The 19,923-nt window shown below is 39.7% G+C and overlaps 2 protein-coding genes across 2 annotated transcripts in view; both read left to right on the plus strand.

Moving 5' to 3' along the window:
• Positions 1-19,923, plus strand: part of EBI3 (Epstein-Barr virus induced 3) — a 305,430-nt gene that overhangs the window by 258,480 nt on the left and 27,027 nt on the right. The window lies entirely within an intron of this gene.
• On the plus strand, positions 2,936-18,326 carry CBX2 (chromobox 2). The gene is made up of 5 exons (XM_075216736.1): positions 2,936-3,152; positions 3,252-3,295; positions 4,293-4,358; positions 5,273-5,342; positions 13,576-18,326. Exons 1-5 carry the CDS (start codon positions 3,081-3,083, stop codon positions 14,764-14,766), a joined length of 1,443 nt encoding a protein of 480 aa, XP_075072837.1. The 5' UTR covers positions 2,936-3,080; the 3' UTR covers positions 14,767-18,326.

Below are 19,923 nucleotides of genomic sequence, written 5' to 3' on the forward strand. Positions count from 1 at the left end.
TCTTGTGGTTGTATTCAATTGCAGCCTTTTGGACTAGACAGGAGTTCCAACCCTATTAGCAAGATCTTGGGGAGTGCCTGAACACCTCTGATTCCTCCTACGTAGCACCCTCGGACCAGCACTTTTTAAAATTATGAATATTATCATATATACTTTAACTGTCCACCACAGCCTAGAAAAGAACAGTGTCTTACTTTGGCCAAAATATTGAGATTCCCTGCAAAGCACGTCATGGAGGCCCCTGCTTTGCCCAGGAGGATAGCCTGCTCTACCCGGGAGTCCGAGAGGACTCCTTGAAATTCGTGAGTCTCCCAGACATTCCAAGAGAGTAGGCAAGTATGGTTTCATAATGTAAGAAAATAAAATATGAATAATGCCAAAGAGGGTGATTACTTTGTTATAGTCACTTCATAAGATCATCTCTAAACCAGCGGTGCAAACCTGACCAGATCTTCCATAGTTACAAACTTAAACATCCATGTTACCTGAAGATTGCTGAGGCCTTAAACCCCATCCCATCCCATACATTTATTTTAGATTTCAAATAAGGTAAAATCATTATAGCAGCCTATTGTCTTTTGTCTAGTTCATTTCAGGTAATCAAGAGTTTAAATTCTGGTACAATAATTATTCTGAGTTATATATTTTTGGTGGGGGATATGCATTGTGTTTGTTATGTTTTCTAAGTAATCCTAAGAAAACAATTGTAATAACTATACCAGCCGTGAAAATAAACATATTGTAGTATGGAGAGTGTTATATGGAATGCTAAATAGTGTCTATGGTGTCACTGAAGATGAGTACCATGATAACAAGTATGTTAAATAATTTTAAACTATAAACATGAACTGTGAATATTGGGCCCTATTTATAAAAAGGTTTGCCCTATAACCTGATCTCTCTGGTGATAATCCCGCTGACACTAAGTAATCTCCCCCTTGCTTTTGCATTAAGAATCGTGGAGGTCCTTGTACTGCTGCAATGCCTGCTCTGGTAATGTTATCTTAGGAAGGCAATAAGTAATAGGAAGCACTGATAAAAATATATCTTGATATTTTTTTTTCAGTGCAGATCCTTAGGATAAATTGGGCTACTGTCATGGTCTCCCAGTAGAAAAAATAATACTAGTTCTAGTGTCAGGCATATCAATATGTTAAGTTCCTGTGTTAACCAATATTATTTTCTGGGGGAAAGGGCAGTAGATATATTATTATTATTATTATTTTTCATTTGTAAGGTGCCACAAAGTGTCCGCAGCGCCGTACAGGAACAAACAATCGGTCAGTACAATGTATGGCATTACAGTACAATAAACAAGCATCACAATAACTCAGGAAGCTCAGAGCACAACTAAGGGAAGGGTGAGGGTGAGGGAAAGTCAGGACAGTGGGAAAGTCAACACAGCACTAAACATGGTGTGCTCAGGAGTGTGGGCGCAGCAGCAGGTTAAGAGCTTTAGAAAAGAAGCAGTGAAAAGCAAGAGTGAAGTCGGTGGGCAGGAGGCTAAAAAAGGAGGTGGGAAGAGTAGCTGTAGAGCAGAGTAAAAAGTGGTGGAAACAGAAGGAGAGAGGACCCTGCTCAGAGGAGCTTACAATCTAAGGGGATAGGCGGACAAACTGAAGATATAGGGAAGGCGAAATGGGGATAGGGTCGAACAGAGTGAGTAGGAGGAAGGGCAGAGAGGGAGAGTATATTCACCATACTCCCCAGGGTGCCGCGACCTGCACAGTGGAAGCCGCTAAAACCCATATTTCCTTGCGGGAGTTCCTGGAGAAGACCAGCCACTGTGTTAGACTCCGCGCCTCTGGTGAGTAAGGCTACATCTGGTGAATTCTGGGTAAAACTCCTAGTGCCCGTGACAAAGATTAGGCAAAATCCAGGAGGATTGCCTATTCTTCCGGGATCCCGGGAGAACTCCCTGAAATTTGTGAGTCTCCTGAACATTCTGGGAGAGTAGGCAAGTTTTTAACTCTGGTCATCCATTTGGACATTTTCTATCACTGCATACCTGAATACGCTCCTTGAATGCTACCAATATTTCGTACTATCCCTGAGAGGCAGAAGAGACCTAAGGCTTTCCTGTTTAGGAACCCAGAATTTGTGGATTATTCCCATTGATGTCATCCAGACAAACTCTTGTTTAACTAAATATGTAGGTATATTTTTTCTTCATTAAAATATTTTGCATAAAATACTATACGATATGTTTCTTTTTCTTAGTCTCCGCTAAATTAAAGCAATTATGGTAAAAAGCCTGCTAATTTACAATGGATGAACCCCAGGAGTTATAGCAAATCTTGTTTTATTTATTTGTTACATGGTTATTCACTACCCCCATGTACAGTGTACCAATTCTGTGTTAATATGCTTAATCATTGGTGCCACTTTTTTTTAACAGCCTTTTAAAACCAGAGAAACAAGAGGTGCATGAAAATACGTCATGCACCCTGCATTCCATAAAGTTATTTATTACGGATATTATATGAGTATTTATCATTCTTTATATGTGTACATTAGTAAAAGGTTGTTATAGTATCCTTCAGCATCACTTGCATTCACTAGAGGCTGTATTACTCCATTTCATCTAAATACCAACATTATTATCCTTGATTTATAAACAGCTAACATATAATGCAGTAATGTATATTGAGGGGACCATGATACAAACACAGTTATATATTCAGCACAGGTACTTATAATACAGTAAAAGAAGTGGGAAGTTTGGGTACAAAGCATTTTGCAGAGGATTGACGCTGGGACGTTCGATGACCTCTTGCCACAATAACGGGAACCTTCCCATGATGCTCAGCGAGTTGCAAGATCAACACGGATTATTTCAGTATTTGTAGGGGCAAAACCACGCCCGGATTCTGGAATGTGGGCGTGGTTATGTAAATACAGCGCTCAGTGTCCCGCCCTCTGCTGTCCCGGATGCGCTGTTCTGTCGCGCTGTTTTATTGGACGCTGGGAAAGAAGAGGCGCGCGTTTCTGCTCGCTCTCGCGTTGGCTTTGTGTGTTGTTGGACACTCGTGCAGTAAAGAGTCAGGAGCTAGTGGGAGACGCGCCCGCCTCCGGGAGTCATGGAGGAGCTGAGCGCCGTAGGGGAGCAGGTCTTCGCCGCGGAGTGTATTCTGAGCAAGAGGCTTCGAAAGGTAATGTCGTCCTATCACCCCAGCCGCAGGCTGCTGCTGCGCCGACACCGCCCCCCTCCCGTACCAGGCAGTGACCTCCCCCATCTCTCTCTCCCGCAGGGCACCGCAGAATACCTGGTGAAGTGGAGAGGCTGGTCCTCCAAGTGAGTAAACGGGGTCACCTGGCCGCGCATCTTTTGTCTAAATCACATGTTGCTTATCAGATGTCTCCCCGCCCCACGTTACTAAAGTCCATGATCATCTGTATGCTCTTCTGTCACCATCACTGTTGCTCCATACAACTTTTTTTATACCTGTCAGTGTGTGATTTAAAAGTGTTTCTTCCCTAGTGTCAGAATGTGGCCACTCCTACTCACTTATTTTTAGGGTATTTAAATCCTACCCCATCCATGTGCCCCTGGGTTCATCCAGTTTATCTCCCCACTGTTAGCTGTGTGACATACTTGTTGTATGTTACTTTATACCTGTCTGCACAATTAGATGTATAGTGTATATATTTGATAATGCCATTTGTGAAGTGCTGTGGGTTATGTGGGTGCTTTATGCTACAAATGTTATTGCATTGTGTAGTATTGCACAGTAGCAGTTACTTAGATCTCCATTTCAGGACCTACTTGGAATTCCAGCCTCAAGGCTGGTTGTTGATTTACATTTCTCCTGTGTTCCTATGACAATCCTATTTGTTTAAAAAAATAGTAATAAAACAATATATATATTTCACAGTACCCAAATTAAAAAGAAAATGGAATTGCTCTTTGACTTCTCTGGCACTTGGTTGGATTTTATGGCCTGAGAAGTTCACATGATTGTCTGTTTTAATTTCAACTTTCTGGTGGCCTTATATATTTTTTGAATAAGTGTTCTGCATGCAGTGTAAAATTTGAAGTACTAGTTTACCTATGCTAGACTCAACTGACATTGTGTTTCCTTGGTTAGTACCTTAATGTTGCTGTGAAGTGCGTGTGTATATATCACAAAATGTATTTTTTTTTTTTTTTTTGTGGACATAGCATCCTGTTTTCCACAAGTTCTCACTCATTTTACTATGTGCTTATTGTTTTACTTGCTTTCTGTTACTACTTTTTATATATGGTGATGCTGTAAGTGTAAATATATACACTTTTTTTTTTTTTCCTACAGGCACAATAGCTGGGAGCCAGAGGAGAATATTTTGGACCCACGACTACTTTTGGCATTCCAGAAGAGGTAGGCCACTCTGGTCATGTTGGCTGAAAATTGTGAAAGTGTTTGTAAAATCTTTAAACCCTTTATGATTTTTTTTTTTGGGGAATATTAGTCAGAAACATTTTAAGTCAAGCTGCATAAATGCTGTAAGTTTCACTTCAAGTGTTAAAAAAGTACACCTTTTACACTATCCTACAATGATATGTTACTTTTAAATTAATTTAAAATGTTTCAGCTTTAAAATGAAATTCCTATTCAATTGGGGGATTTCATATTACCAACTGTATCTGAACTGAATAATTGAGGGCAGTTGTTTACCACACACTGCTGGCTCTAGTGCTCACGTAGTGCCTGTTATACTAGGAAAAACAATAGCTTATTCTATTATAATAGGAGTCTGTTGGGCTCCAAGAGCCTGGTGGCAAGTAAATACAGCCTGGTGGAGCACCTAGGTAATAGGTGCTAGAGAGCACACTGATATATACTCTTCAATAGTTCTAATGCCCAAACATGCCATTTCAGGGTTGTGGTTTTGTGATTACATTTGATCCTCAGTGGAGGTAAGCTGCATCACGGCTCTTAAGTAATTATAAATATGCTATTCTGATTTTATGTTAAATGTAAGTGTTTTTTTTTTTTTTTTTAAATAACATTGTAAAGCTGTAATGTATGTTATAGGCATACAATCTTTGTCCGTTAAAAGGGCAGAGAAATTTGGCAACCCAAGGAGTATAAACAGAGGTGGTGCCACCTGCACAGTGGTTCTCTTGGAACAAGTGCCACCTCAATATTGGTCAAAGTGTCTGATGTGATGTCTGTAGTGAATTGATACACTGCATTCTTAGGAGGGGAAGTGGCAGCCTTAGCTGCTTTCTAATGCATGTTCATATCATGGATTGAGAATGACCCCCCCACACCTTATTTCCATCTAACAGGGAACAAGAGAAAGAGCTCCGAAACAGAAAAAGAGGGAAAAGACCAAGAGGAAGGCCACGCAAAAATGTGGTGAGTTTCTCTCCCAAGGGCATGAATGAGAAGTCTGTGAGAACATGGCACTGGCTTCAGAATAATAGAAGTAATGCCAGAGTAAACTTTTCTGCAGAATGCTGTTTGCTCTAGATTGTCTATGAAGGTTTTTCATTTGTTACTTGTCCTAGTCATTTTGGTATAGGAGACTTTTAGATCAGTTGAGAAATTTCTTTTTAATTTTCTGTCTAGTATTGATTATAATAGATAAGAAAGTGTCTGTTACATAAAATGAAACTATACACTTCTAATATGCTAGATTGTAGCCCTAAGATCTTAACAGAATGTTAAAGAAATGGGGACTATATTTATATTTTTCAGTTATAAGATCAACTTTCTGTCAACCTAGAAAAAAATGTTAAGGTCGCAAACATGGTTTTGCTTGTCCAGTCGGTGAACAATTTGATTAACGGTCATGTCTGATTGTGTCTCAAGGATTTTTGGCAGTGAACTTGAGGCAGCCCAAAAATCTAAATGTTCAGATATGAAACTTTGGGCTCGATTTACTAAACGGCGGGTTTGAAAAAGTGGAGAAGTTGCCTATAGCAACCAATCAGATTGTAGCATTTATTTATTGCATTCTACAAAATGATAGCTAGAATCTGATTGGTTGTTATAGGCAACATCTCCACTTTTTCAAACCCGCCATTTAGTAAATCTAGCCCTTTGAGTCTTAGAACTAACAAACAAGCTTCAGTTAAAACACAATCGGACAGACATGATGGAGGGTTTTTTCCCTTTCTGCCTCCAGAATGTTTGTATGAACAATGAAGGTAAAAATAAATCTACGTTTCCACTGCAGCTGTAAAAATGTTACCTGCCACTTCAATAGACGCTTTTGTTATTTCCACAGTTTCAGGACAGTGTCTTGATTGGATCTGATTGAGGTGAAAAATCTGTATTAATCCAAAAATCCATTGTGTATATCTGGTGTTCTGTTACTAATACTAGTTCTGATCTGTGAAAATATTGTGGACATATATGGCTACGTCTATGCAGCTCAATAACAGCCTTAGAAATATACTAGTATCAATTAGTAGCTATACTCATCTTTTTGTATACTGGCATTGTTCGTATAATGCCAGATAATGAATCCTCCATTACTTGGGCACAAGGAGAAGGCAATATCAGATTACTCTCCATGCTACATAATGGCAACACGTAATTGCCAGGTACCACTGGTCGTCATGTGGTTACTACTTCATCCTGCTTAAATGATCTGGATATTGAACTACCCAGATTGTCTGTCTGCCACAGCACCTTTAGCATTAGAGCATGTGTTTACATGTTGACATCGAAATCCATGGTATTGCATATAAAACATGTTGTACTAAACAAAGTTTAAAGTTTTGTTGAAGAGTTAAAAAAAAAAAAAAAGGTAAATCACAACATGTTCAAGTAGACAAAAATGGGGACGTCTTAGTAAAAGTATACAAAGCATATTGAAACAATGGGCTTAGGTCGAAATAACACAGGCTTGGCTTGTGTTAATTAAGAAAGTCGCACAGCAGCAGATATTAAAATGCTAGACTGCCTTAGTAATACTAATACGGCTGCATGAGGAGACAGCTCAACTAATTCTTCGCACAATGGTGACTAAAGCTCTCAACATGGAACTCTGAGGGGAAAACAATAAAGGACAAATGTGAGTGCATGGGCATACTCAAGGATGGGGATATCTGCTTTATTTCAAAGCGGAAGGCAACATTTTCACCTATGGTGTGAACTGTTAGTCCATTTGAGAACTGCATAGAGCAGGATGTTGTAGTCTGGTTACTGTGCGTAAAACATTCCCCACCTTTGGCAATGCACATTTGAGAGTTCAATAGTGTAAAGATCACAGACAAATGGACTGCTCAACAGTAGAGGAATGTGATATGAACATCTTTCCAGGTTCTTGGCAGACTGACGTGCACTTGTGGTGCCCTCCTCAAGAACTCTACAGCCCTGAGCATTTGTTTCCAACATTGAAGGGTTATGATACTTCCATAACATTGAGTTCATTTTCCTGGCATGGTTTAGGTGCAGGCTTTCTTTAAAAGGCAAGATCAATGGTAATCGTTAATTGTATTAATCACTTCAGAACAGGGAGTTTCTGCCCAATAATTTCCTGACTGGGTTAAAGTCCTTTGACTTGACCTTGGGCCTTCAACCCCTCTAACAATGGCATTATTGGCCAGGAAGCCCAATTCTTTGGGGAACTTTAATCCTATTTTGACAGCCTTTCTGTTCAGTACCTTCTGTTTTCAAAAAGCTGTGGGAGAATTGTAAAGGGCAGATACTCCTGTTAGGCATTCAGCTGAGAAGCCCTATGCCTTCAAGACATGAAACATAAAGTCCCATGAAATCGGGTCGAATATCTTCTCTGCGTCCAAGGAAAGAAACATGGGTGAAAGATGTCTGTTTGATTATTTAGACTAGGTCTATCGCACGCCAGGTATTATCCCTAGCTTGATGGCCTGGGATAAATCCCACTTGGTCATAGTGTATCAGGTCTGGAAGGATGCTGTTCAAACGTGGGGGGCAGGATCTTTGCATATATCTTCCCATCTGCCTCCTTAATGTAGATGTTATGGTAGCTCGCACAAGCACTAGGGTCCTTCCCCTCCTTTATGTATGACTACGATGTGTAACATCAATGTAGGGAAAGGGATGCCATGTAAGACAGCATTGAACAGGGTGTAGAGATGGGGGACCAAGGTCTTGGAGAATCGTTTATAGTAGGCCGCAGTGAAGCCACCTGGGCCCGGGACCTTAGGGGTCTTTTGTACCTTCATAACCGCCAAGATTTCCTCCAACGTAATTTCCTTGTTTAATTGTTGGGCTGAGCTACAAGTGAGTGTGGGGAGGTTTGCTTGTCTCAGGAAAGCTGCTATGGTATCCATAGGGGGGGGCACTCCCAGGGCTCAGACTAAGTTGTAGAATTTCTGAAACTTGCGACCGATCTGGTCCACGCCATAGATGGGTAAGTAATAACGTTATTTTGAGATCTGAGCCCTCAAACGCGCAGCTAAGATTCCATCTGCTTTGTCTCCCTTCCCGTAAAACGTTTGCCTCAGCCGTTTCAGGGCTGCAGCAGTGGATTCCGAGAGGAGATTCAGGTCAGACCATATCTTGATGTGGCTTGCCAGGGTAGTATAGTATGGGGAGAGATTGTGTTGTCGTTTTAGAGTCTGAAGTTGAATAGCCAACGATGTGTATTTAGAGATGGCTTTGTGCGGCATGAGGCCATGCTATTAAGGTGACCCACCAGATTATGGACTTCTCAGAGGGTCGTGGGGGACATATCTGGAAGCTCACTGAGAAGAGAATATTCTGCTAGAAGTGTCGTGAATTTACATTTTAATGAGATCTTGGCATTACACTGAGATTTTGCCTCAAAACAAAGCAGTGAAGGGACTTGTAGCCTACTGGACTATTAAAAAGAAAGGTTCTGTGCCCAAACTATAGCACTCTTTCAGCAGTCTATAAGGATTACTCTGAATCACAAATACCACATCTACAGTTCTTAGATGAGGCCGTACCAATGACCTATACAGTGGCATTATTACTGCTTTCTTTCTGCTACTGATCCCTCTCCCTATGCAACAAAGCATCTGACTTGCCTTCCTCATTGCTTTGTTGCATTGCTTGCCTTCCTGAAATAGTGACTCCTAGATCCCTTTCCTCTTCAGTAGTTTCCATTACAGTGCCATTAATACTACATTTAGCCTTTGTGTTTTTGAGCTCATGATTTTGCATTTTTGGCATTAAACTGTAGTTGCGCCACTCGACCATTCCTCTAGTCTACCTAGATCATCAATCATTTGTTTTACCCCTCCTGGTGTCTACCCTGTTGCATATATTTGTGTCATCTGCAAAAAGGCATACTTTCCCTTAAATACCATTTGCAATGTCTCCAATAAAGATATTAAAAAGCACTGGTCCAAGTACAGATCCTTGGGGTACTCCACTTGTAACATTTCCCTCCTGTGAATGTACTCCATTTACTATAACTGGTTTCTATCCTGTAACCAAGATCTTATCTATTCCACCATCTTTGAATCTAATCCAAAGCTTTCAAGTTTATTTATCGGTCTGTGATGTGGGACAGTGTCAAAAGCCTTACTAAAATTAAGATAAGCTATATCTGCAGCCCCTCCTTGATCTATTACTTTAGTCACCCAGTCAAAAAAAAGTCAATAAGATTTGTTTGACATTATCTCCCCTCAGTAAATCCATGCTGTTTGGGATCCTGTAAATTAGTGGAGTTGAGATTCTACAACTTTCTTAAGACTTTCCATTAATTTTCCTACTACTGATGTAAGGCACACTGGTCTGTAGTTGCTCATCTCTTCCTTGCTTTCACTTTTGTGTAGTGGGACTATATTCGCTCTTTTCCAGTCCTCTGGAATTACTCCTGTAGCTAGTGACTGAATAATTCTGTTAATGATGTTACCAACACCGCTTTAAGCTCTTTTAGTATCCTTGGATGTATCCCATATGGCCCCATTGATTTATCCGCTTTCAGTTTTGAGAGCTCTGTTAGGACCTTCTCCTCTGTAAATGTACTTGTATCTACCTCTAAGACTCACTCTCTTTAGTCTTATTATGCCTCCTTTTGTTTTTATTCTTTCACTTATATATCCCAAAAAGTTTTGCCCCCTTACTGAGTAGGCCATATTCTCTTCAGCTTGTGCCTTTGCACATCTGATTACCTCCTTAGCCGTCTCCTGTCTAGCAAGATGCACCAGTATGCTCAGTGTTCCCCTTGGCTACTTCCGACTATCATGGATTACTTATTTATTTTGGGTTTAGGGGCTGATGGGAATGACTACATATATTTTGCAGTGCTGTACAGAGGATACGTTTGGTGCTATATAAAAAAGCAATAATGTACACCAATCGGCCCCAACATTAAAACACTAACAATTGAAGTGAATAACATTAATTATCTCGTTACAATGGCACCTGTTAATGGGGGGGGAAGGATATATTGGGCAACAAGTGAACAGTCAGTTCTTGAAGTTAATGTGTTGTAAGCAGGAAAAATGGTTTTGCAGTGTGTTCCTTTTATGCAGCGGTTAGTATTGACCACAAGCAGTCTAAGGAAGGACTACTGATTACGGTGACAGGTTTTCTTTTACATTTTGTGGATGGCTAGGTGCGTGTGCATTTATTTGGCGGAGAGATGGCACCAGGAAGCACTATGTGAAGAAGGCAAGCTGACTGAGGCAGTGTGATGCTCTGGGCAATGTTCTGCTGGGAAACCTTGGGTCCTGGCATTGATGTGGTTGTTACTTTGACACATACCACCTACCTAAACATTATTGCACACCAAGTACAGCCTTTTATGGCTGCGGTATTCTGATGGCAGTGGCCTTTTTCAGCTGGATAATGCGCTCTGCCACCCTGCAAAAATTGTTCAGAAATGGTTTGAGGAACATGAGTTCAAGGTGTTGACTTGGCCTCCAAATTCTCCAGATGTCTGTCCGATTGTGCATCTGTGGGATGTACAGGAAGTCCGAGCCATGGAGGCCCCCACCTCACGGCTTAGTCTAAAGCATGGTTGTCCAACCCGCGGGCCGCATGCGGCCCAGCATGCCTGTAAATGTGGCCCAGCGGGAGTTTTGGTTGTGGCAAGGGGGCAGCGCTGAAAAAAAAAGTACTTACCTTGCGGTCACGTCAGCTGGCGCTCCGGCTCCCTCCCTGGTCTCCTCCTCCATGTGGCACTCGCAGTGAATGTCGGGGGTGATGTCATCACACCCAACATCCATTGCGTAGCGCAGCAGAGGAGTCACTCGTGCGAACTATCAGCAGCAGTGAAAGATTATCCAGTATCTTATTGTTACTCTGAATTTGGACTTTCTGCATCATGCAATTATGAACTAGCTGTGTTCTTTGTATGTATCTAATATAAATATTAAGAGATAATTGTAATTTTAATATTTTTTAAAAATTTTTTAATTGTGCAGTGCTGAGTAGGGTGAAAATATCACCCACTGTTACCCTCATCGGAGGCTGCTCCATGAGCCATTTTTCCCGCCACCCTATCTTTAAATCTCTGTAGATTTCTATTAATCCTCTTGATGCTACCTATATCGGTGACCATTTCAAACTGGTCAATAAAAAAAATGATTCATGGGTGCAGAAAGAGAGGAAAAAAATTTTTGGCCATTTAATTCCCCAAACCCCACTAAGGGGCAGATGCAGGTAAGTTAAATTGTAGCTGGTAATGGGACTACTGCTTTAATCATGATTCTGCAACAGGTTTCCTAACTCTTAGTAACTTCATATCCAAGTAAGTTTATTATGTTAACTATGTTTTCTATGGTTTTTTCGATCAGCTATCGTTAGTGTTAGTGTATTTTATGTGCGGCCCAAACCAACTCGTTGTCTTCCAATGTGGCCCATGGAAGCTAAAAGGTTGGACATCCCTGGTCTAAAGGGATCTGCTGCTAACGTTTGGTGCCAAATACCACTTTTGGACTCTGTGCCTTGATGGGTCGAAGCTGTTTTGGCAACGAGGGGGGCCTACACAGTATTAGGCAGGTGGTTTTAATGTTGTGACTGATCGTGTATATATGTGTGTTAAGCATATTCTGCCCTCTGCATAGGGACCTATGGCTGCTTTACAATTTAAAGATGCATTACGAGACAACCTGAATTGAATACAATTAAAGTTTTTAAATATTACTGTTGGATGTTATCACACACCTAATAACTGGAGGCAGAATCAAATGATGGTGAAAGTTTTGTGCAAAAATGCTGTTTGGTTTTGTGCACTGTATAACCTATTAAAGATGAAAAAAAAACACAAAAGTGCTAGTTAACGATCAGTTACTATCCGCAGCATTGAATAAATTTAGATAAATGACTAAAACAGAAATTATACCAATAACATTAAATATAAATCTGACGTGAACACCCTAAATGTTAATTAAAATTGCAAGATTTCTATTACCTCTAAGAGCTTGTAAATTCAAAAGATGGAAATACCATAATCGTGTAACTTCCTGTATTGTATAACATTTTAAAATTCAAGTCCAATTAGAATCATAACATGCCCCACAGAGATTAACATCCAGTGTGCTGCATTGTTTGTTTTGTATTGACTATACTTTAGGCTTCAAGAGTGATCTGACGGTTGCTGAGCACCTGGTGAGGATCTGATTTACATTATGGTGTGCCTGCCATGCTGCTTGATTAAACACTGTCATTATAATTTTAGTTAATATAAAAAAAATAAGCACTAAATTATTACCACATACTACAGTACACATGTCCTATATTGGATTCCCTGGTGGATGAAACAGTGAAATGTGTAAATATATGCTGTGCCCAATGTCTCATTATCTGCAACACCTCACCGCACAAAAAGTGAGCAGGGTGGCATACCCCCCCCCCCCCCTCTTTCTATGATTTGCAGGTAGCCATCTGCATGATCAGCAGTTGATTGGTTAGCATGTTTACCTGGTCATTATAGGGTCTTTGGTTATCCCCAACCCCATGAGCAGGGTTTTTTTGACTGTTACTACTTCTGGGAAAGCATGACTATGTATCCTTTGAGTTTCATCAGTTCATTAGAAGGCCAAATCTGGTTAGGATGTCTTGTGGAAATTGGCAGATGGGTAGAATTATGTGAGTGCTGTAAGCTTCTTTCCTAAACACCTATAAAAGTGTTTTTTTATTTTATTTTTTTCGTTTGGATTTTAGAGTTAATTCGGGCCCATGTACATTGCTTTGGTGTTCAACAGAGTAAATGTACACAAGACTTGTGTAAAGGGTGGTCTCTGCAGTTGGAACCTGTCATCCCCTTCTGCAAGCCCCACTTGTTAGGTTTTTTTTTTATTTTTCTTTATTCCATGTATGAGCCGGGAACGGTTACATTTATCCTGCAACAGCTTTCATTAAAAAAACAAAAACGTAAGTGAATTATAAATACATATATTAAACCTTTTTATACCTACAATCCTGCCTCACACCAGGCAGTGGCTGGATCACTTTTGCTAGGCTTCCATTTGCAAAGATGTGGTGATGCAAGTTATTGTGTAATGTAAGTTGATTGATTTCAAATTGCTGTATTTGCAGTATTAACTTCCTGCTTAGGGCACGTTATGCCATGTTTAAATCCTAATTGATTACTGGTTTCCATAAAAAAAGAATGTTTTCATGCTTTAAAAAATGAATTGCATTTGTAATGTCTGATTTTTACTTTTCCCTTTATTCATAGGAATCAGAAGTTCCTCCAAAAACAAAATCAAGCAGCTCCTCCTCTTCCTCTTCTTCATCGTCATCCTCCTCATCTTCATCATCGTCTTCTTCTGATGACAGCGATGCAGAGACACAGCGCTGCTCCAGGCCTCGGGATTCACATCCAGTTCCACAAAAGAAAGCACAGGCTGTGGTGGTAAGGCCAGAATTAAAGGAACAGTTGCGCAAGAAGAGGGGGAGGAAGCCTTTGCCCCCTGAACAGAAGGTCCTTAGAAGGACAAAGGGAGCAAAGCCTGGGCCTAAAAGTGCAGCAGAAAAACTGCAGCTAGGCCACAGCACGCAAGGGTTCTCTGCCCTCAAATCCCACTCCAAAGACCTACCAGTCACCAGCAATAACAGGCAAGGCAATCTGTCTGCAGAGTTACTCTCCAACTTAGCCAAAAGTTCCCCATGTCATCCTAATGGGAGCTCCCCCCGCAGCCTGAGCTGGCAAAGCTCAATTGTGCATTATATGAACCGAATAACACAAAACAACGCTCAGCCAGGTAGGAGACCAGTTGGTTCTGCTTTCACTTCAAAACGAAGTTGTCAGACTCCCGATGCCAAGAGCATCTCCAAAGCACAGGTGGAGAATTCACCAGCTGCTCAGAAAAATAGCAAAGTTCACGATTCAGAAGAACAGACTGGTCCTCAGATCAACCAGTCTGTGCCAAGTGGTGGAATGCTCAACAGAGTGAACACCTCCCAGACAGTATCTGTCCAGAACAAGACTCAAAGTGCACAGGTTATGGGGACATTTGGGGGTAAAGCCACTGTGCACTCTCCCCAGAAAAATAACAATCTTCCCTCCCATGGGGTGACTACCAGCTCAAAGACAGATAAAATGGGTGCAAAAACTGGCGGCATAGTTCCAGCAAGGACTGGACTCCCAGGACCCACGAGAGATGTAACTACTGTGGAGAGAGGACAGCAGGCAGAGGCTCACAGGGAGATGGCAGAGCTAAGCACCGGGGAAGACAGCAGTTTGGACTCTGACCACGATTCTTCACTCTCCAGCCAGGACATGTCTATCCAGGCTGGTCAAGACTGGAAACCGGCCCGCAGTCTGCTTGAGCATGTTTTTGTGACCGATGTCACTGCCAATCTAATCACCGTCACTGTGAAGGAGTCTCCTACCAGTGTTGGCTTCTTCAACATGCGGCCATTCTGAGAGTAGAAAGGATGTGCATGGCCAGAATATTTTAGCTCGACCTATTAAGCCTCATTTAAGTGGCCTGCTAGGCTATACTTAAAACATGACAGCTGTTCCTCAGTGACTTGCATCTAATTTTTAAAACATTTTATTGATTTGAAGGCTTGCCTCTTAACCTCTATTTAAAAGATCTTGGGTTTTCCACTTTTAGACAGCCTCATTGCTTTCTTGGTGCAAGTTAACACAGCTTCAGGTAATTGGGGTGACAGACCCCATAGCTTCCTATTTGCTATTGAGGTGAAGCATGTTATATTTGCTGGGATTGTTCAAAAGTGCACAACATCTTTTAACTGGTGACTAATTGGATGATATAAAGTTCATTGAACTAAAGGAGGCTGGAACTTTTGTATTGTTTATTTTGATATTATCCTGTGTTAACTTACCACAATTATCTATCTTTAGGGGTGGACACAAATCCAGGATCCCATTAGTCAAATCTGAGGCATTTCTCTTTAGACTGCAAAAACACCATTTTAAATTCTATAGAAATGAACCCCCCCAAAAGTTGATAATCGGAGGAACTTTCCTTAGGTGCTCTAGCTACTTGACTCCTGGAGTTTGTCCAGCCCTGCCTTACTCCTATAGCACTTTTGTGGCACAGAGACAAACCAGAGCAATAGACAGAGTGGGTATTTGTATAGGTTCCATTGTCTCTGACATAAGTGGCGCTGTCAGTTTTATATTTAAGAATCTTAAAGCAAATAAGATTCACCAAAAATGTAGGGTTTTACCTTTTGTGGTAGTACTGTTAGCAGGGTCTTAAATTTTGGACACTGCCTATATATATAATATTACCTATGTAAATAACACTTGCAATTTAAAATAAATGAAGGTCATGGTTCAAGTAGAATAGATGTCATTGTAACGTTATTAACCTTTAGTATTAAGGTTGCAGCTAAGCACTTCAGAGACTTGATAATTCATTAATTCATAGGTTTTTAAAACACATTTTGAGTGATTTTCTCTAGTAATGCAGTCTGATGCGATTCTTTTTCCATTTTCACAGGATGGCTGCGTGTGTATATGTATAATTCACTTGGTGGTATGCTGTACCACTACTTCTACTACCTTCATTGTGAAACTTAAATTCCATTCACTTCACTGACCTAAGTTTTGGGTTGAATTTTAAAAGTGGTATTTGATGTAGACCAGTCGCCCTCTTGCAGAATTTAGCTTCTTTAGAAATGTGTAGGGGACTGTTTATAACTGGTCATAACTAGATAAGTTTGTTATTTCAGAATTTGTCTCCTTTCGCTTTGCATAAATTGGTGTTAGGAGCTGCCAGCACAGCATTTTGGAAGCGTGCAGTGTGAATGGAGTATTAGTAGTACTAGGTGCACTATTAAACTAGAAAATCATATTGAAGGATTCCATTATAAAATAATTTTATAGAACATCACCATTTTCCCAATCTTAAATGTGCCTTTTAAACTTTCTGTAGCAGCTTGAACCCAAGAGCGTTGTTGTTTGTGAGGATATGTTAGGCTTAAACATGAGTTATTGTGCTTGCTCATAGTTGCGGGCAGGGTAATTTACCACACATTTGGCACATTTGCTGCAAGTGGATTTCCGCACAGCACATAGCTGTTCAAGTAAGATGGTGGTATCTGCATTTGCACAGTGAAGTGGATTGTCCCAGTGCTTGTTTTCCAATTCCAGTTATGCTGCCTTTTGAGAAACATGTTCTTGAACATCCATTTACTATTACTAGAATGAGTTGCGGCTAAACAATAAATATATTGTATACGTTGGTTTACGTACAGATGTGATATTTGTGCAAACTGGGACACTTGGCCACTTTTCTGTGATGTGACTTTTGGTGGTTGAATTGAATGCAGCCATCTACAGTAAAAAAAACTGATTTTCTATAACCTGAACATTGATTTCAGCAAAAAACCCTTCCTGTGTGTTCCCTAATGTTAAAATGTTGCATGCATTTATTTTTGTAGAGTTCACTAGTAAAACAGGTGATCTTAAGAAGTTCTCACAGATGTAAGTTTGATGCAGGTTTGTTACCAAATGTAGTCCTATTGTATTCTCAGCCAAAGTAAAACCTTTCATCCATTACTTCAATTGAACAGTGGCTACAGGTGACCAAATCAGTGTTAACATAGTTGCCTTAGCTCATAAGTTGTTGCTTTGTAAAGGGGTGCTCTGCTAAATGCATGTGGCTTCTAAAAATGTAGTTTCATTATTCTGAAAGTTTGTCTTATTCAGAGTTTCATTAAATGCTAATGAGATGCAAACACATCACATAGGACTGTGGCCATTGCCCATAGATCAAGCATAATTAAGCAAATTGTGAACCAACTTGTGCATGAGATTTTGCCCTAGTGCAAAAAAGTGTGCATTGTGTTCTGTCAACAATTAGTGTGCATCTGTGGATTGTATGCCATAATTTGGAGCCCAGTTTTGAACTTTCAGATAAAATTCATGTGAGCTTCTCAAATGTTTGGGGCTGTTAGGTCCTGGATTCCCATTTGTGAGTGAGTTGTTTTTCTTGCTGCACAGTGATCAATAAGTGACCTTTTTTTTATAGTTTTAAGGGTAATTTCCAAAAATAAACTTCCATTCAGTGGAGAAGGCATTAACCAAAATGTTCAAAAAAAAAAAAAAAAAAGTGCCCAAGTTATACTTTAAGCCTATACTGCTATGTGGTGGTGGTAGTTGCTTTCATAGCTAAGCAAATTGAAACTGCCTGCTAATTTCTGCAGCATGTCCCATCTTACTAGTTTAAATAAATCTGATATATTTGACTAGTTTATATACATAGTGTTCAGGAAAACAATTGGGAAAGCTGGATTTAAATCAGAACTGTCAAATTTTAAATCTGATTTCGACAAGCTAGGTGTTAATTGATCAACAATTGAATGCCCTTTAGATACAATACACAAACGGCATATTAAACTGCATGACTTTTATTTACTTTGTGCACCCTGCTTTCACCAACCATACCTCTAAACCTTCTGACTGTAAACTCTGGGCATATCCCTTTCTAGTAAGGTTAAACACCATTTTTCCCAATAAACAAAATTTTTTTGTCTAAAATTGGGACTGTTGGCAGGTATTGCACTCGCATGTATGCAGTTGATCAATGCACAAATCCAGCATTCATATGTGCAAAATTTACATAGGTTGTCTTCTTCCCACTTGCTCAATGTTGCCTTCTTATACACCCATATACATGTAATACTTATGAAGAGAAGTACCTTGACTTCTCAGAATCATAAATGTTAGAGAATTGTATCTGCTGAATAGAAAATATATATATTTTTTTTGTGTACTCTTCTAAAAAATCTTTTCTGTTTCTGACCTTTTAAAGATAGTTCTATCTATGGTGTTCATTTTACTTCTGTCTGCTTCTGTTACTTTTTGTTAATGTTTTTTCCTTTTGTGTGTTAAGCTTTTAGCTCTTTAATTTATTTGCTGAAAACACTAGAACAGTTGTATGTAAACAATTTTGTACACAGATTCCATTTTTGTATTGTTGCATATCAATAAAATATTTTTGTAATCTTTTAACAGTCATGGTTTTCAGTGTAAATATTCCTTGGAGTATCTTTAATGCTAATAAAGAGGGTATCTACTAGAAGTTTGGATAAAGTTTTTGCAAGCATTTTGAGAAAAAAAGCTTTTAGGTACCAGGAGCATACTGCAGCTTGCAAATATTACATACAATATCATACATATACATTATATAATGACACTTTCATCTTCCTTTAGAATAAGTCAAATACCAAATATTTTAATTTCATGTTCTAATTCCAGGGTTAATTATTTTATTTTAAATCTGATATACATTACTTTGGTCATCGTGACTGTGTATGATGTACTTATAAATGCATTATATAAGAAGGAACCATGGGTGGAAGAAGCTTTGGTAGTCTGGGGTGGCCAAATGACTGAACTGCTCAGCAACATGTTTTTGAAGTCCCTTTGCTATCTCCATTTCCCCCCATTATATTCAATTTAAAGTATGTCGTAACATTGTTACCACAGTCTAGGTGAATAACCCTATATTTATCTGTTAAATGCGATTGGACATTTTGTTTATATATTTTGGGCCCAAGTTATTATCCTGCTAAGTAACTTGGTAGCATCTGAAAATACTCCTTACTTTCTAGTCCATCTACATGGTCATCAGTAAAAAGAATTAAGAGACTGGGCCCAATACGGGATTACTTTGAAGCACCACTAATGAGTTCCAGTCTGGCTATCCTCCATTTAGACCTTCCCTTTGTCTTCTATCTTTCAAATTCTCTACCATGCACTTAATTTTACCCTTGAGTAGGGAAGCATTATGTACATGGTCATATTATGTACCAATATAGAAGAAGCAAGCTCCTAACATGCAATAAAGTAGCAGTAATTGTACAGGGATTAAATAGTGTGAAATACTTTAAATAAAATTAAAGTAAAATAGAATGCATTGGAGGGGATTCTAGATCAGTCACTGTGTATATTGCATAAGAATAAAGATATGAAAGAAATGACCTAAAACTGCATTTGGCACACAGTGGGTGCAGCGATTATAATTCTTTTAAATATTTTGTATACGACTCTTTGGCATGCACAATACAGTAGGAGCACTTGTGATTGGTTAATGAAATGTCACTATGCTCAGTACGGTTTTATGTAACTTTTTTCATATCTATTTATATGCAATATACAGTGTCTGAATGTGAATCAGTAGAGCAAAATAAAAAAGTAAAATAGAATGCAATGGATGTGATTCTAGATCAATCACTGCTACTTTATTGTATGTTATGAGATTTCTGCATGAACAAGGTTTCCCCATCAGTAACTGAGCTTTTCTCCTTATTCTATACTATTTAAATATTTTTAGATAAGAAGCAACATATCGTAATTGGGAAGTTTTTGGAAGACCACACTTAATAGATCTATCATGTATCCTGTCGTCATGATCCCCTGAATGCAACGGTCTTCTGAGGACGATGCCCAATGATCTCTGAACAGTAGCAGATGTCCACTCATGCAGCTGCGTGGAGGGGAGGGGAGTTGCTTCTGCTCAATTTAACGGCATAGCTGTTGAGGCCAGCCTGTGAGGGGTGCAGACGGTTCTCTCCGAGTAGTGAACACCCTCCTTTGGGCTAT

Source organism: Mixophyes fleayi, chromosome 6 (genome assembly GCF_038048845.1).
Source record: "Mixophyes fleayi isolate aMixFle1 chromosome 6, aMixFle1.hap1, whole genome shotgun sequence".
Lineage (NCBI taxonomy): Eukaryota > Metazoa > Chordata > Amphibia > Anura > Limnodynastidae > Mixophyes > Mixophyes fleayi.